General features: G+C 55.0%; 1 protein-coding gene across 1 annotated transcript; it reads right to left on the reverse strand.

The window, feature by feature from the left end:
- Window positions 1-74: 74 nt before the first annotated feature.
- VWA5B1 (von Willebrand factor A domain containing 5B1) lies at window positions 75-21741 on the reverse strand. The gene is given in 20 exon segments (XM_086476321.1): window positions 75-836; window positions 1046-1169; window positions 1395-1464; window positions 1850-1924; window positions 2873-3010; window positions 3550-3867; window positions 4048-4270; window positions 6431-6618; window positions 7648-7843; window positions 8119-8304; window positions 9869-9983; window positions 11507-11709; window positions 11793-11903; window positions 16208-16384; window positions 19464-19588; window positions 19846-19977; window positions 20244-20386; window positions 20574-20830; window positions 21130-21320; window positions 21603-21741. Coding segments are annotated over 20 exon segments (3873 nt in total).
- Window positions 21742-22555: the final 814 nt, after the last annotated feature.

Consider the following 22555-nt stretch of genomic DNA (forward strand, 5'->3'; position numbering starts at 1 on the left):
GGTGTTTCCTTGAGGACAAGTCCCTGCTCCTGCGCCCTCGGTATGCTGCCTGAGCCCCTCTCTCCCCATCCTCTTTACACGCTGCTTGGGTTGTAGCACAGCAGGTTGAACTCCAGGTTTTCATCCCAGTGACGGAGCAGGACAAAGAGCTGCTGGGCTGCGGCTTTCACCGTCGCCAGGCTGTATCCCTCCGGGAAGGCCTGTTCGCTCAGCCACAGGCTGGCCTTGGCGGCCACCAGCTCCCACTCGATGAAGTAGGAAGCCGAGCTGTGCTCCAGCCAGGCCAGGGCCACCGCCGTGGCCCACAGCATCCCCTCTGGCTCCGTCTGCTGCTGCAACTCGATGTCGAGGAGCAACGCCTGGACCTCAGAGCCATCCGTCTCCGAGCCCCGGCCGCTGTCGGCTCGCCACTCGGCCGAGGCCGGCGTGTTCTCCGGGGAGGAGAAGCGGCGGATGGTGATGGCCGGCAGGGAGAGTTCCTTCTCGGCTTTCAGGGCTTTGGAGATGCTTTCCACCGCGCTGCCCGAGAAGTGGCGAAGGCGGCCGGTGTCCTCCGTGTGGCTGCTGGATCCCTGCGGCACCGCACCCAGAGTGACGTCCCTGGTGGCGGGACTCTTCCCGTGCCCGTTGGGAACCAGGAGCTGCCGGCTGGAGCTGAGGCTTTTGTGCTCCCCAGAGGGACTGGCCTTCTTGGTGCTGTAGGAGCTGGAGGGGCTGAGGGCCAGGCGGTGGCAGGCGAAGGGAGATGTCCACTTCAGCTTCTCCATGGGGATGTTGACGGCGTCACAGAAGGCCGAGTTCATGAGGAAGGCACCACAGGCCAGCTGCAGAGACACCTGCGAGGCACATAGAGAAGCTCTGAGATACCAACCACTTCTGGCAAGTTCAGGAAAAAGGTGTGCCTGGATGGAGCAGCTCTCCATCTCCAAGCAGACCATTGGAGATGGCTGTCAGAGACAGCAAGAGGCAGGATCCGGGGAGATCTTCCTCTGCTCCCTTGCAGTGCCCATGCAACCCCAGCAAGAGCCAGGAACGAGCTGCTCACCAGGGGAAGGTAGTCTATGTTCTCATTGTCGCCCTCGGAGCTGGCTTCGCTCACTCTGCTTGGAGATTTACTCATGAACCCTTTGGCGGCTCGAATCAGCAGCCTGCTTTTATGAAGGGTCAGCCTGCAGGAGAACAAAAATACAGCCATAACCTCCGTGCCCCTCCTGGCGCCCACCCTTCCCCTCCAAAAACCTTCCCTGGTCCCCAGACACCAGCGTCATGCCCGTTCCTGGCTCCAGCTGCTAACCCTGGGGTGTCCCTCCTCTCCCTCTTGTTTGTGTTTGCATCAGACCCATGGAGGTGCAAGACATCTGCTAAGCTCAGAGGAAGGTCGAGTTGGCCCATACCTAGCAGCAAAGAGGCTCTCGATGGATTTTTGGGCTTGCGCAGAGGAAGCAGACAGGCTGTGTAACGGCCCTGGGAAGAAACACAAAGCTGGGGGTAAAACAAGGTGCTACAGGAGAGCGAAAGGGAGCGGAGCCTATGTGCTGGGACACGGGGTGGCTTGTTCTGCTGCTGAGTCTTTGGTGAAATCCTTCTTCTCCCCTTGCCTCATTTTTCCTGTGTGGATAATGAAGTTCCCATGCCTCTCAAAAACGAACCTGGGGGAAATCTAACAAAAGGCCCCCATCAGGCTCTGTCCTTTGCAACCTGGAAGGAGTCTTATGCTCACAGGCCTAATTTATAGGTCATAAAGTTTTATAAAAAACCCAAAAACTCAGCAGAAGTATTTGGTGAAGAGCCCAAATCACGTACTCGATGCACCTGCACCCCGGCAAGTACCGTCAGCTCTTTTCCCTACCTTCGGGGAGACCGCAGCGCTCCCAGCCAGCGGAGGAAGGGGTGCTGCAGGGCGACAGGCTGCTCTCCTCTGCATCTGCAACGGAGGAACCCCATCAGCCACACCACCCAGCCGAAACCGCCGTCGCCCCGGGCTGCGGCACGGCTGCTCTCCCTCTCCACAGCATTATCAGGTTAATGAGCCTGATCAGGGGTGATTTTAATTCAGCTGCAGATCTGACAATGCCAGACAAGGTCCGATCCAACTCGTCTTCATTAGCAGAGGATTTGGTGACAAGCAAGTGTCTCACATCCCCTTGCCTCTAATTACACCCGGCTTCATCCCTCATGTTATCTGCGTTATGGCTGCCAATTAACTTCCAAGCACTGTCAGCAGCGACTGCCTGTGATTTGGGAGTTTCAGGGGAAATTGCAGCTTCTTCCCCATTTAAGGAGATGGACTCCAGCCAGACATGTGTCTGGTGAGCACCATAGTCAAAGAGGAAGGCAGAAGAAAAAAAGACCAGAGAAGACGTCCCTTCATAGAAGAAAACCACTGAGTTCTGCAGCACCCAGAAGGAGACAAAACCCAAGGGAATCTTACTCATGCTGTAAAATCCATCGTCTCCATTCTGGCCACAGGCTGACTGGGGACGTCCAGGGGAAAAGCCACGATGCCTTCTGTTTCCTGAGCTCAGGCTCCTCTGGCTGCCTTGCTTGGATGCTGCCCCTCGGCACGAGAGAAGGGAATTGCCAGCGTAGAGAGGAACTGGCACACACGCGATGGCAACAAAACCCACAGACTGACGAGCTTGGTCATCTCTGGGCATCCAGACCTAAGAGCAGACCTTTTGCCTGGCCATGGGGGAGAGGTTCTTACCACCATGAGCAGCAGGCAGGCCGTTAGGCTCAGCCATGGCCTTGGGTATAGAGGTCTGGTGCTGAATTGAGACATGGCTTCCTAGGGTTTGCTCTGAGCGAGGTTTCTCGGGTGACACCCTCCCTCCCAGGACCACGTTTCACCCCTCCACCGGCCCCACGTTACCTGTGTGGGTGTACTCGACGACGGTGGGCAGGTAGGCGTTGGTGCTCAGGTCCACCGGCAGGAATGCCGTGTACTTGCTGATGACGTTGCAGGCCTTGCTGGTGTGGACAGCGTTGAGGTGGTACCGCCGCCCGGACCCTGCCACACGAGAGACACCATGGTTAGAGCCCACGTGCCCTGTGGGCTCCATCCACCCCTTGGACCCAGCTCCCAGACCCACCTCCATGCTTGGGCTCCCTGCCCAGCAAGGACTGCATCCCTCTAAACTCTGCCTACTGCTTCTCCCGCTCTTATTTTACGTGCACAGAGGCACTTCACGGAGGAAAGGTTTGACAAGACCCAGGGACATGTGCAGCCCAGAGCAATGACGTGTGGCTGCTGTTGGACCCTCTGAGTCCACCTCCCAGCTCCAGGTGACTAAGTCCTTAAAAAAAATCACCATCACCCTATGTGTGAAGCAGGGGAGCACGAAGGATCACGACCTCGAGTGTGTTAATGTGCAGCAAGGCTGCAGAAGCAGGAGAAAACTGCAAGGCAGCTGGAAGGTGCTGCTTTGGGAACACTGCCTGCTCTTGTATTAACTCGAGAGGCTACTGAAGCCTCTGGAAAGCGCCCCCGGAGGCCGGGCAGGGTCTGCCTGCAGCCAGCTTGCAGGCTGGCCGGGAGCTGCGCGTTACCGTGCTCGATTTCACACTCCTTCTCGGCGAGCTGCTCAAAGTCCCGGATGACCGACTTGGCTGCCAGGTGGTGGAAGGTCTCGTTCCACAGGTCTGTGTCGCTGTCCGCCTGTCCCTCCCGCTCTCGGAAGAGAGGGCGGATATCAAAGGCGACTTCCCACTGCACGGGCTCATTGCTCCTCAGCCCCTTCACCACCGCCTTGCAGAAGGTCCTGGGGGAGGGTGAGGAGCTGCGAGCAGCGCTGAAGTCGAAGTCCTGGGGCTCCCAGTCGGAGGAGGTCTCTGTTTCAAACGTGAAGGAAGGATGCTGGGCAGACTCTGCAGAGAGGGGAGAGGCGGATAATTAATCACATCTGCGGGAGCTGAATTCCCCACTGCCACCAAGAAACCATAATTAATACTTCCTAATTTTCACGCGGTGGCACAGAACGCGATGCAACGCCACCGAAACCCCGGCACGGGCAGGTGAGGCTGGCCGTGCTCCCCCTCTCCCGTTACCCAGATCCCCGGGGCTCCGGCTATCCGATGAAGACCGCAGACTCGCGCTGGCATTGAGTGGTCCCAAGCCCCTTCCCGGAGCCGGCTGCTGCAGCCCGTCCGGCACTGGCGGGGAGCCGGTGTCGTGGCAGAAGGACATGCAGCTCCGGTGGAGCAGGGACGGCCGCCGGGCACCCGCGCCGCGGATCCTCGTGGCAGAGACGTGCGGGCTGGCTGCGAAGGGCTGAGGGCAGAGCAAATGTCAGGGCTGGAGCCGGCTGCAGCGGATGGCACAGACCTGCTCCGTCCCTTCTGATCCCACCTGCTCCCCGCCCGATCCCAGTGTGAAATGCAAGCGTGCAAACACGCAGGTCCCGCTCTGGCTCAGCCCTGGCTGGGATCCGTGCCCAGACAGAGCCCTCCATCAGACCTGCAGGGTGTCTCCAAGGGACCCTGGCCCCAGGGGCTCCTTGCCCAGACAGCCAGAAGGTGAAATATGAATTTCATCCCTCCAGACATTTTAATGACTTCACTTGGGAACCAAAGGAAAGAAGAAAGACAGAAAGATCAAGGACCAGTTGCTTAGTAACGAAAGGAGAGAGGCGCAGGGGATGGGGAGAAGGGAATTTTTATCTTCTCTCTTTTCTTTTTTTCTTTTCTTTTTTTTTTTTTTTTTTTTTTAATGAGAATGTTTCTTCACTTTCAGGAGACACGAATCCCCCTTGCAGCACCTTCAGTGCCACATCCTGCACGGGCAACCCCTTCTGTGGCTAGCAGAGATGCCGAGCTCTGGCTGTTTCTCTCCCCATCCCCAGGCCTGTGGGGAGGCCCCCCTAAAAATGACAGACGCTCCGTCTTCCTCGCACGACACCAGCAAGGGACAGAGGTGTTGAAAAGTGATGGATCTCGGTGCTGGATGAAAAGATGCTTTCTCTGGGTGGCAGGCAAGAATGCGGCCTCTGTCACCAACTAGTTTTTGTTGCTCTATGAGATCACCAGCAAAAATGGGAGGCAGGCAGCTCCAGGAACCACTTACCAGGCTAGGACTGAGATACCTAAAAGCAAGCCGGTCACGGAAGACCCTGCCAGACCCTTTCCATCCAAAACCTGCTCCTTCTCCTGCCCAAGCTCTCCTCCCAGCCAGAGGAAGCCAGTCGGGAACAGAGCTGGGGGTTTAAGCTGCCTGTCACAAGCCCTGACCTTTCCTTCCCAGCACGGCGCGTGCGGAGACAAGCTGAGGGCTCACGTTCACACCCCCGAAAATGTCAAGCCCTGGCAGCCGGACTGGAGGCTGGGAGAGCCTCTGGGAGCCCTCACAGCAGAGGGATAGCAAAACCAGGCTGCAATTAATTAAGAGCAGCATGCGTGCTGTTAACCGTTTAGTGCCCTCCAGAAGGGAGTCGTTTCCATCGCTGCCTTCACACTGAGCATCCTGTGGGCAGGAGGATGCTCTCTGAACCTTTGCAATGTAGTCAAAGTCACTGGTACCCCTAAAACCTGCCACTGCTTGCCCTTCATCAAGGGATGCTCTTCATCACCCTCACTGCTGCAGCTGGAGGGCAGAGGTCTCATTCCTCCCTGAGGAGCACTCGCCCTTCTTCCCCTTTGCCCCCTCGTCTCACCTCCAGCCCCCCTTCACCCAGCCGGTCTCTAACCCGCAGCAGAAGAGAAACGAAAGCCCCAGACATCCCGCTCTGAGTTTCCATGGGAACAAAAGTGCTGCTGGTCCTCCCAGCCCTGCAGATGCTGATTTCCTAGCAGAGCATCCTGGCGATGCCAAGGGTGGGAGAAAACCATCCTCACCCTTCCACAGATCAGTCAAAAAGTCTTCCCAAATGTCACCTGCTGTCTGCTGCAGGCAGGGGACGTAACACTGCTCAGCAGATGTACCATCACACAGGTCCACGCCTCAGCCCAACGCTGTATATGGGCTGTGGTTCCAGCCAGAGAAGCGGGGGATCTGCTTCAGGACTGACTTTCTTTTCTTGTGGCACAGATGTGCCACAGCCCTACGGAGAGTTTGCATCGCATGGCCAAACTCTGGGGAGATAAGAACGAAGAGCAGCCTGGGGATCAGATGAACAGCAAGGTGACTCACAGGCCACTCAGAGGAAGGGGAGAGGCGTTTAGCAAAGAAAAGCTGGGCTCCCATGGGAGGCACTGCTATGGGGTGTCAGGACAGCACCCTGCTCCTCCTTGGCTTGTTTCCTACACATTCGTGATGTGCTGCAGCACAAAGCATGGGTGCATATCTATCTATCTATCTATCTATATATATATCTCTCTATATATCTATCTATCAGGACTAGTGTGAGCCAAGCTCTTTCCCTCATGCATCTGAGATTTTCCTGCTGCTGCACACTGGCCTCTGCCTGCAGGCAGAGCCTCTCCAGAGGTCACATACCTGGAAATCCACCTGCCAGGGCTCAGGGCTGACCTGCTGCAGGTCCTGTAGGTGGGTTTTCCGAAGGGGGTTTTTCACCAGGGCCGTGCCGGGATCGCTGGCCGTGGGTACCTTCTTGCAAGGCTTGTGGTCAGCGATTTGGGTGGTGCTGTATGCCCGTCTCCTGGAGGAAGCCTTCATGTCTGTTCCTGCATGGTGGGAGAGAGGATCAGCTTCGCTCCGGACTGGGACCAGCCAGCACCATCCACCCTTGGCTCTCAGTGAGCAGCAGGGAGCCCACGCCTGTGGTCGTCCCGGGGCCGAGGGGGCCATGCTCAGACCCACACAGTTTTAAGAAAAGCAGCTAAACCACAAGAGGAAATAAAAGCCTACACTCAAAACTCATGGGGAAGTCAGGAGAGCAGATTGGGGAGGTTTTGTCTGAGCAGTTTTCAGCCAGAAAAAGCTTGACTGCATTTCCCCAAACCTCCCTAGAGAAGACAAAGGGTTTACTAATGAAATTTCATTAGCACAGACATTCTCCTGTCAGAGCAAGAGTAAAATTTCATTTGGAAAGGCATGATTTCTCATTGCTTTTGACAAGGTTGAGGTGATGCACAGCACAGTTCCTCTCTGAATATAAGGGAACAACATCCCGTGAGTAACAGAGGTTTCCTTGCAGCGCGGAAATGCAACCAGCTCTGGGGTGCAACTGGCTGCTTTACGACACACGTTGCTGACACGCATGTCCAGCCAAACTGCGACAGTGAGGGGCAACACCCTGGGGACAGGGCTTCAGATCCATTTCCCCCCCTCTCCTGACCTCGACCTGCAACATCAGGGCTTACAGGGAAGCGACTGCTTTGCAGGTGCAGGGACGCTGCCACTGGGCTACCCGTTTGCTCACTCCTCTCCTCCTCCACGCACCAGAGGGCAGCTTGGGAAGCTTGTAAATAATTATGTGGCCAGAGCTCGAGCTGCTTTGAAAATCTGCAGGGAAGCCAGTTCTCCAAGGCTTCCCTTGATTTCCTGACAGGTTTGGATAAAACATCCAAACCAAATAGACTTGCTCAACCCTCGGGAGATCTGTCATCCTTCCTGCAGACCCCTCCGGCTCTTTGCAGAGATACAGCCAAAGAGACTTATTTGTCCGACAAGCAAATTGGCAGAGCAGTGACAGAAGCTTCATTAGAAAGACAGGGGCATCACACCCACGCTTGTACAGAGGAAAATCTGACCAGTGTCCGTGTCCGATTCTCCCCCGGGATCTCTGCCCACCCCCAGGTGATCGAGGGCACGCTCAGCGGGGCAGCAGCCCTCCGAATCTCGGGAGTGGTTCCAGCTCTCCACGCCTGCTCCCTCCTCCTGGGAGTGAAAGAAAACAGAGCTGCCCGACTCCTGGGAATGCATCATGCTGTATCGTCGCCTCTTGTCCTGGGAGGAAGCAGAGAGAGGGAATAGGTCCTACCGCTGCATCCACCAGCCCCCTCCCAGCCGACAGGAGCCACTGCTTGTGCACCAGCGCCCTTATCCACTGAGCTCCTATTTCTCCCCGATGTCTCAGCCACCATCTCCCTTGAGGACAAAGCAGGAAAGCAAGAGACACCTCCTGGCCATGCACGAAGAGCTGAGACCCCCACTTGTGCACGTGCACACCAACACCCGCTGCCCCCAGGAGAGCCCCAGCAGCCAGCGCAGGGGGGACTCACAGATCTGGGGTTGGAGATGTACGGGGAGGTGTCGCAGACGATGCCGTAGCCGACCAGGCGGTCGCCGGGGAAGAGGCAACTGGCGCTGACGGGCGAAACCAAGACCTCGGTGCTCTCGGGAAAGACCCACTCCACGGACACGTCACTCAGGACCGGCGCCATCACCTTCTTCAGCGACTTGATCATCTGAAGCAGAAAGCAGAGGGGAGCAGTTATGCGGCAAGCGGGCGTTGCATGTGCCATGGTGCACGCATGGTGTGTTACAGGGGAAGGGGAAAGCTTCCCCAAACAAATCCATCAGCTGATTTGTACCCTCTCCTGGCCTTAGATGGGAGCCTGCCTGCTCTTAGACTGCTCTGACACCCACCCCAGCACCCCCAGACTCTTGGCACGGTTATACCAAGGGCAGCAGAGCAGATATCGATAAAGCACAGGGCTGATCTCACACCGCACGTTGCCAGCTCGGAGCAAGGTGGGAGCTTATGGCCGGAGGTATCTTGCTCTGGTGCAAGGCTGCATCCCCTGCTCCCCCTCCAGCACCCAGGAAAAGCTGTTGACCTTCTCTTGCCTGAGCCCCAGCCCTGCCCTGAGCCCCAGCCCTGCCCCGAGCCCGAACACTCACACACCAACAGACATCACTGCTATTTTTGGTACAGGTCCTTGCTGGCACAAGCCACTGCCGGAGATCAGCAGTGCTCTGCCAAGTACACATGTGGAGAAGAGCAATATCCGTGAACATCTCGTGGAGAAACCTACTGGGGAGCCATCTACAAGAGCTTCCCTGCACACCAGGGGAAGCAAACACCAGATTTAGACGCAGAACAGCTCAAATGTTCTCTATTGTTCACTGCTTTTTCACAGGCGCAGGGAGACACACCAGGCTGTGTTTTATAAGGCCATTAATTGATGCCTCAGACTGCTGAAGGCACCAAGCTGCACAGCCCGCAAAGCTCTTTATTAATAGCTCTCTAAAAAAAAAACAACCACACACACAACCCTCCCTTCGCTGTCTTTGCTTTTAATTTACATCAGAAATGCTGATGCCGTTCTGTCTTAGAGAGGTTTTTGTGTGCACCAGGTTCCTGCAGAGGGGTGGACTGCTGAACTCCTTCTTTTGAGATCAAGAACACAGGAGCCAGCTTTTTAGAGATATTTAGGAGCTAAAGACCCACTTCTCTCTGGGTTTAGTCATCCAGCGGATGACGGGCTAGGCACCATGCTTTTGCCAGGGGACAGAGCCATTCTTACGGTGTATTTGAGGCACACTGGGTTACTCAGGCTTTGAGGGGAGAGTGGCAATGAAGAGGCTCCCCTCTCCGCTTTAAAGCTGGCTTAATAGGCAAAGCTATCACAGCATATTCCTCTCCCTCAGACCCTGTGTACTTCTCGCCTGAGCAACACCAAGGCTGAGCCTGACTTCAAAACTAATTGGCTGCTTTGATGCCGGTTCCTCTGCCCTCGCCGGCGTCTGAGGCAGCAGCTACCTTTGAAGCCAAAGCTGCTGTATCACGGCTATCGCTGCTCCCATCCCCGCGCAGAGGGTGAACACACCCTCCCACTCCCTCTGACAGCCGGAGATGAAGATGCTCTTTCATCCCCTCCCGCTCACCCACCTGCTGCCGAGTGGGAGTTGGAAAGGCAGCACCAGGATGGGGAATAAGACCCGCCAGTGAGCCGTGGCCTCCCCCTCGCTGAACCACAGCATCGTTAGAGCCTCACAAGGTGGTCCCCTGGGAGTGGGCAGCCATACCTTGGGCTGCAGCCTCTCGCCCTCCGCCAGGAACTCGGCGGTGCCCCTGGACACGGCAGCCAGCCCCCGAACCAGTCTCCTGCAGGCGTTTGGCCCGATGCCGAAGCTGTAGCACCTGCAAAGGGACAGGGAGCGTCAGGATCCAGGGGGCAAGCCATGCCAACCCCCAGCCCCATGCAGCTCACCCACTCCCTGCAGGCAGAAGACCCCCACCCTGGCTTTATCCCACTGCTATACAGTTGTCCAGCACATCCAGAGGAAAATAAACCAGCTCCTCTTTCAGGTGGCTGGCGGGAGGGTTGGGAATGGTCATCCCCTTCCTCTCAGCAGATCTCAAATCCCTTCCCCAAAGAGCAGCCTTCAGCTGTGACACCGAGGGGCTTCCCAGCAGGACCCTCCCAAGCCTTTGCCTCCTCTGCAAACAAAAACAAGCTGCTTTGCTGCCGGTTCAGCTCTTTTCCCTGCTGAATGTCTGTGGTCAATAGCACTAAGGACCCAGTAATTATCTCTGCTCGCAATTAAAACAAATGTTTTCTTAAGGAAGGAGGAACAAGCCAGGTGAGGCCGCTCCCCTGATTCCCAGCCCAATGAGTCAGGATTTGGTTCTGGCTGAAGGCTGCAAACCCAGAGCTGAGCTGGAGCCTGGGCAGGGAGGGCAGGAGCAAGCAGTGCCTGGAGGGGCTGGATGCGGTAGGAAGCCAGGAGGGATGGCAACGGGTGGGATACGGCGTTCGGCCAGGGCCGTGGAGAGCTGCGGAAGAAACTACCTTCAGCAGCAAGCTGCATCGGCACGACGGGCGTTTCTTTTAGAGGTTTTTAATCCCCAGCCGGCTGCAAATCTTAGATCAACCTCATACCCCTCTTAAGAAAGGCTCTGCTCTTCTTTTGAGACAGGGGCCACACACACGACTCAGCGGTGTGCTGGGCACTGCCTTCCAGGGTCACCCGAGACCACGCTCTGTCTCTGATTGCATTTGGCCCACCACCACGCCTCTGCAAGAGCGAGGCATGGGCTGCCCTATACAGCTGGGAAGCTGTTAGACCTCCATACAGTGAAAAAAAGCTACCCCACAGAGTAGCTTTCCTGATAAGCTCTGAAGTCTGAGGCATGGAAGAGAAATAAGGTTTTCTTACATTTCTCTTATGTTTCATGCCCCTTAAAAAGAGGCAGAGGAAAAACCAGACCAGCCTGTCATCAGGGCTGGGGAACCAGGCTGGGAGCTCGATGCACAAATTAGCTGCTTTTTACATTACTCCCTTTCAGCATATTCAATTCTGCGCAGCCCCATCCTGGAAGCAGCTGGGGCCAGACCCAGATGTGCTTTAAAAAAAATTAAAAAAAAAAAACGTCGAGGAAGATTGCTCATGTGTCAATCTCTCCTAGCAGGAAGCATCAGACAAGAGCCTGTGAAGTTGTCAGCCCAATTATCCTGCTTTTGATTGTTTAAAAAGCATCTGAACTTCTGGGATCTGTTCCAAACCCTTTGAGGTTCTCCCATGGCTCATAGCAGCAATCTCTCCTGCTTCTGTCTCTGAAGTGGGGATGTCTGTGAGATGGAGCCGTGTTCAAGGAGAAGCACATCCCCCACCGTGCCAGGCTTTTGCCCCCACAGCGGCGAGCCCTGCTGCCCTCCGTACCTGGTGGAGCAGGAGTGGTTTCGCAGCAGCTCCAGCACCTTCCCCATGTTGCTGATGGCCCCATCCGTCAGCAGAAAGAGCAGTCGGGGGTGGCCCCTGTGGATGGGCTGCCGAATGACCCACTTCAAAGGTGATAAGATGTTGGTGTCACCCATATCGGCCCGGATCCTCTTGATGCTCTCGCAGGCGATGGCCAGGCTCTCCTGCCCAAAGGAGCAGCAGAATCCTCAGCCTCAGCACCAGCGCCCTCCGAGCACCAAGGAGATGTGGCTCCCCCTTCACCCACCTCGCAGTAAGTCTGACTGGCAGGAAAGAGGGTCTTGAAGGTGGATCCAAACCCAATGATGTTGAAGAGACACGCTGGCATCAGGCTCTTGAGAACGACCAACAGGGCATCCTGTGGGGTGGAAAGCAAGCAGAGCTCAGGCATGCCGGGTCTCTCCCTGGCTGCCTCAGCTTCACCAGTAAAAGCCCAGCTTCACCAGTAAAAGCTCTGCCCAGACCCTGCCTTGCCGTCACACCTTATTCCCACCTGCATTTGATAATAGAACAACTGCTTCTTTCACATGCACTGCACCGAGAAAGCACTGCATATTACTCTGCTCTTTCCAACGTCCCTTAATGATATTTGAGTCCCAAAGCCATGAAGAAAATGGGGAGCCTTCAAAAAAAAAAAAAAAAAAAGAGCTGAACAAATTTCTCTGTTTGTCTTTAACTGATTAAATTTGTGCTTGCAATACGGTACTGCAGCATGGAGCTAGTGGGTGAGAAGCAGAGTGTGAAATTGAGAAGTGCGACATGCGATGCATTTCAATGTCCAAACTTGCAGAAAATAAACAAACAGCTTTAAGTTACACAAAAGGAAAAGCCTCCCCCATCCCCAATTCTCTTGTATTCATAGCTGGCATCAACTAAAATAACCAGGAGAGACAGTTTTAAGCTATTTTTTTTACCAGAGGTGGTTATCTAACTTGCCTATTCCTGGTCTTTACATAAGGAAAGAGCAATTTAAATTGTCTCAGACATCTGTGATGGCCGTGGACAACTCCAGGACAGAGCTTGTGTTAGCAACAACTGGGGCAAGGGCTACCCAAGGAGCTCCTGGGCTTGCAGGGGCAGCAGGAGCAATTACCGTGGCAGGAGAGGGAGGCCAATTTAAAGTGAAGTGCTGGCAGCATTCAGGAGCTTTGTGCTTTCTGTTTATGTGCTGATAAAGGCAGACTCCTGCCAGTCTGCCTAGGGCAGCAGAAACCCTAGAGCCAGCCCCAAGAGAAGAGCTGCCAAGGTCAAACGAGCAAGAGCAGCCTCCTTGCTTTGTCCTACGCAGCGGCCAAGACCCAAGTAACAGCAGAGGGTGGGCGCTGGAGCTGCACGCAGAGAAATCCCCCGTCTGGGACCGGCCGCAGGGAGGTGGCTGGCAGGTCAGTCCAGTTCCCGACCCCGGTAAGACTCGGCAGCAAGGCAGAGCTGGAGCGCTGCAAACCAGCAAAATTATGTACGAGAACAGGGCTGCCCTTCAACAGGCTCCAGAGTACTTTAAACCGAGCTGTTATCTCAAACCTACGAGAATATATTTATAACGCTGCTTCCCAGGTGGCTCCTGGGATGCCGGCTCTTCCAAATCTTAACGTTGACATCCCATCTTGGAACTAAGTACAAGGAAAAAAACCAAACACATTTCCAAATATTTCTGTTAAAGCACTTCCCAAAGTGGGCAACCGCTGCCTGCTTTCTCTTTCAGCAAGCCGAAAGATTTATTGCTTCTCGCGGTAAATATTGATCTTGATCCTGTTGCACTCAATATCTAGACAGCGACTCAATAAGGAGAGATGTTTGCCTCCAGAGAAGTCAATTCTCAGTTATTAGCCCAGTTTTGCCAGCAAGCCCACCCAACGTCATGGGCTTGGCTCTTCCCGGCCCCATCAGGAAATTTAAACCCCTGAACTTTCCAGCCCAGCCACTTTGGCCGAGCGCCCTCCTGCTCGGCAGCGAACTGCGTCCTCCCGGCTTGCACACAGCCAGCCCATGCCGGACCATCCCCTCCCCGTTTGCGTCCCTGCCAGCAGCACCGCGCTGCAGCTGAGCTCTCCCCACCACGCACATCCAAGTCCTGCCATGTCGCTCGCCCAGCAAGCTGAAGACAAGGCAAATGTCCCCATCAAGCGTAACCCACCCAAACCCACTAAGAACAGTCCCTGCCATGAGGTCCCTGACATTTGCAAGTCATAAATGAGGATGGAGGCCTCAAAAGAGAGACAGTGGTGCTCTCCCTTGAGGTATCTCCTCTGAAATCTCTGATATCTCCCCCGAAATATTTTTCCAGAAGGGGAACAGCCTTTTTCCTGTTTTTACAGCCCTCCTGTGGATGCAAGTCCCAGCTCGGGACCTCTCAGGGAAGGGCTGTGTCCCTGCAGGGTCCCCATCCCCATGGGACAAACCAGCCTCCATGGAGGTTGCAGACACGGTGGTGCTGAAACCTGGCCATGCTGTGAGTCAGAAAGCAAAAATCTGGCCTGGAGCAGAGATGCCTCCTGATTCCCAGGCTCCAAAAAATGGGAAGGGGGTACAACCTCAGCCTGGCCCCTTTGGTGGATGCAGGGACAGGGGACAGCCTCCCTGCCCCAGGGGACCTGTTGCAGGCATCCTCAGGCTCCCCAGCATCCCAATCCTTGTTGCCAGAGGTGGTCGTCCTCTGGTTCCCATGGTAAGGAGATGGGCTGGAAGATGGAGAAGCTCGAGAAGTGGGCCCATCTGAACCTCATGAGGTTCAACAAGGCCAAGTGCAAGGTCCTGCACCCGGGTCGGGGCGATCCCTTGTATTAATACAGGCTGGGGGATGAGGGGATGGAGAGCAGCCCTGCCGAGAAGGACTTGGGGATGCTGGTGGGTGAAAAGCTGGACATGAGCCGGCAACGTGCGCTCGCAGCCCAGAAAGCCAACTGTATCCTGGGCGGCATCAAAAGCAGCGTGGCCAGCAGGTCGAGGGAGGGGATTCTCCCTCTCCACTCCGCTCTGGTGAGACCCTACCTGCAGTGCTGCGTCCAGCTCTGGGGCCCCCAGCACAGGAAAGACATGGAGCTGTCGGAGTGGATCCAGAGGAGGGCCACAAAAATGATCAGAGGGATGGAGCGCCCCCTTTATGAAGAAACGCTGGGAGAGTTGGGGTTGTTCAGCCTGGAGTAGAAAAGGCTCCAGGGAGACCTTATAGCAGCCTTTCAGTACTTATAGGGGGCCTATAAGAAAGATGGGGACAGACTTTTTAGCAGGGCCTGTTGTGATAGGACAAGGAGAAATGGTTTTAAACTAAAAGAGGGCAGATTTAGACTAGATAAAAGGAAGAAATTGGTTACGATGAAGGTGGTGAAACAGTGGCACAGGCTGCCCAGAGAGGCTGTGGATCCCCCATCCCTGCAAACATTCAAGACCAGGTTGGATGGGGCGGTGAGCAACCTGAGGTAGTTGCAGATGTCCCTGCTCATTGCAGGGGGTGGGACTAGGTGGCCCTTAATGGTCCCTTCCAACCCAAACTATTCTATGAAGACACATCCTGCTGCTCACCCTGGCCAGTGAGTCCTGCAGAAGGGGGTGCTGCCATAACTAGGGGAGCATTTGGGTCCAAATCTGGGTGGCGCTTGTGTTCGGAAAGGGTGTGAGCAGGACACCTGGGGACACAGCAGCTTGATGGATCTTTCAGACCATCCACAAATGCAACCGAACCCCTCAGGTGAAGCCTGCCTCTGCAATTCCCTCGCTGACCTCAGCAAAGATGCACGGGGCAGCCCAGACCCATGCCCCACTCAGGGCGATGCAATATTCGTCAAGCTATCGGGGCTTACCTGGCCCCAAAAATCAAGACAGAAACTTTCCAAAAGAGCTTTTGCCAGAGACTGCGGCTTCTCACCGAGACCCGCCAGCTGGCAGGCGTCGGGCACCAACCTGGCCTCCAAAGCGCGTTAGGCGGGGACAACGGTAACGAAATAGTTACCAGAGTGATTTCCCCTTTGATGGGCAGAGTGGTCCCCAGCGGGCTCGGGGCAGGAACCTCTCCAGATCCTTCGGGCAGCGGCACAAAGCCAAGCCCGGCTCTCACGGGGTGACCTGCAGCTGGGTAAGAGTCATATCTGACAGGGGAACCTCAGACCCACAAAATATCATGACAAGGCCTCCCTATGGCCCCTTTTTTATCCAGAGGTCTCAGCACACCTCCCATAACCCTCCACCAGACCGCTGGTGTTCATTTGTGCATCGTGTGCATTTGTGCATCGTGTTCAAACGACTCCTGCGGGTGCACAGAGGCGCCCATCAGCAAAACGTCTCCATGGTCAGCACGTCCCCCTGAAGCATCCCCTGGAGCTCCCTGGAGGTTTCCCACCTAGGCAGCGATCACCCCACGCCCTCCCGGAGGCAGGGAGGACTGGAGAAGGGCAAGGATGCCCAAGACGTGCATACCAGCCAGGGGGGGAAAGAAAACACCTTTGCATTTGATGTGCTGACAGGAAGAAGAGGAAGAGGAACAGAACGGGGGAGAGTCAGCTTCGCTGCAGGTACCTAACAAGCCACACGGTTGAGATGACTAAAGCTACAGCGTATAATTACCCCCTATCCCCTCATTATGAACACTCATCAGCACTCAGCAACCCCCACTGCTCTCTAATATTCATCCCTCGTTAGCACGCAGGCACCTCCCCTCCTGCCTGCTACCTTGACACGGTTGATGTTTGTGCCGCTCATGCTTCTGCTGCGGTCTACGAGGAAGATAAACTCTCCTTGGGCTTTCCGGAGGTCTGGCTGGACAGTCCTCAAGTCAGGGCAGAAGTTGAGCATGATGACAGGGTGGTGGGGGATGTCCTTGTTCAGCCGCTTCCTGATGATTTCCATCTGCAAGAAAGAAGGAGAGATCTCGAGAGGTTGTTTTTTCTGCCCCTTTCCACTCAGAGGGGAATCAGAGCAGGGCTGCATGCCCGAAGATGTAAGTGTGTGGCCTTTGTGGGCAGGGATGGGGTGTTCTGGCCTCAGCAGTGACCACACCTGAGCTCAGGCTGCCATGCAGGTTGTTCTGTCCGTACCCACTGCGGAGCTGTTCCGTGGGTGAACGGGATGCCTGCCTCCTCCCAGCCACGGTCACGCTTTGGCCAGGGGACAAAGGCTGGCAGAAAGCCTAAATCAAAGACCCCCTGCATGCACAGATGAGAGCCTGGAGAAGAAATCTGAAGATCTGGCCCTACACAGCACCTTGCAAAATTGATTCTCCAACATTTCATTAGATCCCTCCTGAAAACCCTGTTCATTAGCGCAGTTTACTATCACACCGAGTCGCACCGGAGGTTTTGTCTGTGGTCACTCAATAATGAAGTGCCAGATACAGCCCTCAGCATGCTGTATTCACTGCTTCAATTAATTCTTGCCACCTCTGGTTTGCTGTTTCTTCTGCCCATTTCTTTTATCATTTTTCTTTGTACAGATTGAAATGCTTTGGAAAGCCAAACCAGTGGCTCAGGACATCGTTCGATAGGAACCCGCACGATACGTGTCTCTGTGCTGCACACAGCTGTAATGGCTCCCCGCATCTCCCCTCATTCTATTTCAAGTACCAATCTTCATTAAAAACGCGATAAAATTAAACTGGAAAAAACCTCTTGCGATGGGTTTGTAATCTGCTGCTCTGTGCGTCTAACGCAGCCCCGGGTTCACGGTCTCAGCTGCAGTGAATCAGCGCGTCGCTGCTTTCCAGGCAGCTCTGGGACCCCACAGCAGCACAGCCCGTGGCCTTTCATCCCCGGATCTGCAGTGCAGAAACACACTCTGCAATAAGCAGCTTGGTCCTCAGGGGCTTTGGTTACCTTCCCCCCCACCTCCCCCTCCCCCTCCTTTCAAAGGCTGCTGTTTCTTGCTGGTTTCACCAGGAGTAAACCGGACCCCAAACAACCAGCCTTGTTTTCTCCAGCCATGAGTCATATTCCTAGATCTACAAGCTAACGACCAATCTTTATTTCACATAACTCACTAAACTCAAGAGTCCCTGTGGATTGACAAATACACACAAGCTCCGCTTTCGGCTGCGCTGCCTGAGTGCTGCTTCTCTGACCCCTGTGAAAAGACGGTTCCCGGTCACAGGAACAAGTACCTCGCTGTCACCCCAGCTCTCGCTCATCCTCCGGCGTTTCACTCTCATGCTTTGCAGTATAAATTAACCAGCCGCTGGGAACCAGAAGGGCTTTTTCTGTCCCTGTTTTCCTGCAGCCATATGACATTATTTTGTTTAACATCTTTCTCAGCACAGATATTTATCAAATTTCAGACTAGAGGGATCCTTGCTGCCTCTCTGTCCAAGGACTGAATTGTGGGCCCTGGACCTACCCACAGCATTCCCTGGGATGCTTTTGGGGACCCAAGACGTAAAATCCCTGCGTGGTCGGGATGAGCCCATAACCTGGATTTCCCGCTGACTCCAGAGTGAATTTTACAGGCAAGCCTTCAGTAAACAGCCTCAGAGCTGCTGCTACGGATCAGCCAGAAAAGAAAGCATCTCACCCACACCGTCTCCTCTCCTCACCTCCCTCCCCTCCGTTCCCCTTCACCCGTTATCCAATTACAGTAAACTAATCAGATCTTGTCGACCGAGAGTTGATTCCAGTGTGCATCCGTCCCCACCACCCTGCTAGCTGACGGGCATCCCAGGGTTTTGCATAACAAACCACGGGAGGAGAATTAATTATCATTTACTGCTGAAATTTCTGGGCTAATTCATTTAAGCTGAGAGGTGCCCAGTGCCATGCTCTGAGCAGCAGCAATTCCAGCCCATCATCTAACCCAGATCTTCAGGGCATTTTCTCTGCTTCTTGCCCTTCTCTGTGCAGTTGCTTCCCAGTCCTCCTGGGACAAAGAGGTCGGTTTCTTGCAGGGAAACGGCTCTGGAATGATCCCCTCCCTAGATAATTTGACATGCTAAAGACACAGAAATAATTAGAGGCATCTGAGCCGTAGCGTGGGAGTTTCATTTCGTTCCACCTGCCGCACGCCGAACACAATTAGAGAAGACGCCTGCCAGGCGAGCACGCGCAGTCCTGATCCCCGCATCGTGCTGCCAGAGAAAGCGAAGGGCAAAAAGAAAGAGAAGAGGGTTGACGCGTCTCTGGTGAAAGGAGAACTCACGGCAGCCCAGGGAGGCACCTCTGCAGCAGGTTTGGGACGTCTGCCAAGCAGGGGGCCCAGGCTCAGACACATGGAGAATGAGTTTAAGGGGAAATGAGCATCCCCGGTCGCAGAAGTGAACACCGGTGCTTGTGAGGCAGGGAGCTGGCGCAGTAAGCCCGGGGCTGTGGTCACACAAGTGCGACAAGTGCCTTAGGTGAAGATGCCCACCCTGGAAATGCACAGGGCTCTGACCAGTCCACTCCACTGATCCCAGACACACTGATGTGGCAGCTCAGAAGTGCCAGGCTGTCACTCATTGCTTCAGAATTGCTGAAAGATGAGGCATAAATCCCTGAGCAGATATTTTTTCTATTTGCTGATCAGCAGAACAAAGAGTAGTTTCTCCTACCTTGTCTTCAGTTCAGCTCATTATTCCAAGCAAAATCACTTATTTCTCTCTGACAGCTATCCAGAAACCGTAAACATTTACCGAGCAATTAAAAGAATATTTTATTCTATGTCATTGCAATAATTATAATACCCTTAATGCTATAACAATGCACCTATCTAATTATGCTATGCTAGACTAGTACTAATTATACACACAATAACCATCTCAGAGCTTCTTCCACACTCAGTTTATCAGAGGCACCGCAGAGTTTTCCCCTCTTCCTCCACAGAAGCCCCTCTCCGAGGGAGGATGCTGCGGAGCTTATTGGGCTGGTGTAATATCTGGTGCTGCAAGCTAGCAGTCAATCATTTACTTACAGAGCTCCAGTCCCAAGGAAAGCCTCAGCTAAACCCTGCAGCTTTCGCTTCTCACCTTTTTCTCAGCACTGGGGTCTTTCTTAGTGCCTTTAATGAAATCGTTCTTCCCCTTCAGGTGTCGTTCGTACTCTGCAGGTGTCATATCACCTTCTTCCATTAAGATGTGAGGCATGTGGGGCTCTGGAAATACAGAGAATCAGGTGAAGAACAGCCTTAGCTAAACCTCGGGTTTGGCAGAGATGCAGGCACCCTCAGTTGTGAAAACAGAGCGATATCTCCGAGCTTGGGCAGCATGGACAACCTTGAGAGGGTCCACGATTATCTCCTAGGAAGCCTGGCCCCTGACAATATGTGCAAAACTGGAGCTAACCCCGCTGTCTCCAGCACTATGGACCCCAGGAAGGGGCAAGACCAGCAGAGAAGCAGAGCCCACCTACCACTTGGATGGATCAAGATCTCCACGGGTCTGTCGAAGGTGTGCTTATCGGCCAGCGTGATCATGATGCTCTTGGCAGAGCGAGCGGAGGGGTCAGCGTCTGCTCGGATCTCGTGCGTAGGGCTCTCAACACCTGCCCGGGGAAACCGAGGTGCGGTTAGGGACTGAGGATGGGGAAGACCAGGGAGAAGAGATAGCAAGATGGCAGAGGACAGGAACCAAGTGGACTGGGCGATGCTCCTGCCCTATCAACGCCCCCTGTCAACATCAGCATGGTACTGGTGAATCCACCCCAGCGCAGTTAACTTGCCAAAACAGACTCCACATCAGGGAGGCAGAGAAGGAGGAAGAGCGTAGCCGTCGCCTTCAGGTGGTGATAAATCAGCCTGGCACTCCTACCTGCCAACAAGCACGGCCCACGGATCTCCAGATGGAAGCTGAACTCATACTCGAAGGGGTTCGTGGCCTCGTTCTCCAGCAGCCGAGCCAGGCAGAACCTGTTCCCTTGCTCTGGGCTCCCTGATCCACAGTAGTGCTTGTCCCTGCCAGTGAGATGAACCCAAACCACCATGATGCACATGTTATATCCCCCCAGGAGCTGCAGATCTGCTGGAGGTAAAGTCTGCAGCAGCTCTCCAGCCTCCTGCAGCAACAGCAGGCTTCTGCTCTGCCAGTGCTGCATCCCCCCAGGTCAGTCCCAGCCAGAGCCCACCCCGTGGTTTTTCATACGTTCGGAGCTGGTGGCTGCTGGCATTGTCCAGGCTGGGCTGGGGGACCCTGGGGACACACACAGCTGGCAGAAGGACACTGACGGCCCCACTGGGCAGCGTCTGCAGCTCAGAAGAGGTGCTGATGAAGATGGAGATGTTTTCCAGGGGAGGAATCACACCCAGGTTAGCCACAAAAACAATCCTCTCCAAGTCCTCATCCATCATGATCCTTCCTGCACAGAGACAACGCCACACCAGGGAGACACAGCATCACGACTCTGCAAAATGCTCCGCTCCAGGTCTCCCGCGACCACGTCAGCCCTGGATCAAATGCCCAAACCAGCCCTCACTGCAAAAAGCCTGAGCCCCAGCCCTCTGTACCACCTCCCTGGCTGTTCAGAAGTAACAGGGTTTTCCAAAACGGATGAGATTGCCACTTTTGGCAGACATTGTAAGGACAGGAGCACTGCAACCCAAGGCTCAGCCTTTCAAAATGAGCCCCCTTGATGCCATGGCATATGACAGCCAGCCACCCCCTGCCACCTCCCCATTCCTCTTCTGGTTTTCTTCGCCACGTTTACGAAAACGCCCCCAACTCCCTCACCGCTTCCATCGTGAGCTCTTCCATCAGGGAGGCTGCAGCTGTCAAAATACGTGTCATCTATCTTGGCTTTGTCCTTGATCTGCACTGTCACGGCACGCCGGGACACGGCCGCCTCGAACCCAACGACGGTGGTGCACTCATCCAAGGGGTAGACAAAGAGACCTGCCAGCCAGAAGGGTTTTTAGCAACACCAAGCACTTGCCTGGACCCACCAGCCAGGACTGCAGCGGGGAAGCTCCCTCTTGGCATTTCCCTGCATGCTCCTGGGCCTTTGCCCACTTAAAAAAATCATAGCCTTGGACTGTGAAGGGTACAATTGAGGACACAACACGCTTGGTTAATCTTTCCGTGAGCATCTAAATGTTTAAGGCACGCACAAAAAACCAGCACTGCGCTATCCCGGGCTCTAAAGCTTCTGTAGTAGCTTTACCCCTTGAAACTTGCCTTCAACAGCCTGGGCTTCTGGGTTGCGGTAGGTGAGCAAGGCTGTCATCCCGAAGGCATAGCCGCTGACACATGACGTCACCTCCGACGCGGTGAGCGGGAGCGGGGAGCGGGTCGTCCGGTTGATCAGCCCTGGCATCTTCCCGGGGGTCTGTCGGTGACGGTGGGGTCACCTGCAGCGAGCTGGAGAGAGGTGGAAGGGCGAGAACAGACAAGGAGCCCCGAGTGCCCAGAACACTTGCAAGCACCTGCCACCTCATTTCGGCTTCTGCAGCCCTGCGGACGGAACGGTGGCTGATCCGGGACAGGATGAGACCCGGGCTTGACAGCTCCACTGGTGGAGATGGGGATGGAGACAAGACCCTTGTGGCAACACACAAGGCAAACACTTGCCCCGAGTCCCCACCGGCGCAAGGCAGGAGGTTGATTAAACCCGCCTGGTTGAGGACAGGCGGCCCCAGAGGCTGATGCTGCAGGGGCAGACCAGGCACCTCACCAGCTCCCGCACCCACCCACTGCTTGAGTCTGGGCAGAAGGGGTTAACAGCTTTTTTTGGCCCTCCTTTCTCCTCATTATCCTCCAAACTGTTTCTCCAGGACAACACTACGATCCTGTGAGTTTTCCTTCAGCCTGCGGGAAGGAGGAGCAGGCAGGCAGAGCCAGGCACCTTCCCTGCCCTCCCACGCCCTTGCCCGCGTCCTCGCTGCACTTGGGGGAGGTGGCCTGGCTCTGCTGCCCCACATCTCTGGATCCTTTCTGCAAAGGCTGACTCATCCCTCCTCTTTGCTTAGCGGAGACATTCAGATGCAAAGTGGCTACTTCTGCCAATTGCATTTCAACTCTTTTTCCCGGAGCAGGTTTTCATCTGTTCCAGCCCATCTACCCCAAGACGGAGGGTTTCAAAGGAGACCTTTCAGGTAGCTTTTGGGCCACATCCAGCTCCCCTGGGGCAT

This window comes from Leptosomus discolor, chromosome 20 (genome assembly GCF_034619465.1).
Source record: "Leptosomus discolor isolate bLepDis1 chromosome 20, bLepDis1.hap2, whole genome shotgun sequence".
NCBI lineage: Eukaryota > Metazoa > Chordata > Aves > Leptosomiformes > Leptosomidae > Leptosomus > Leptosomus discolor.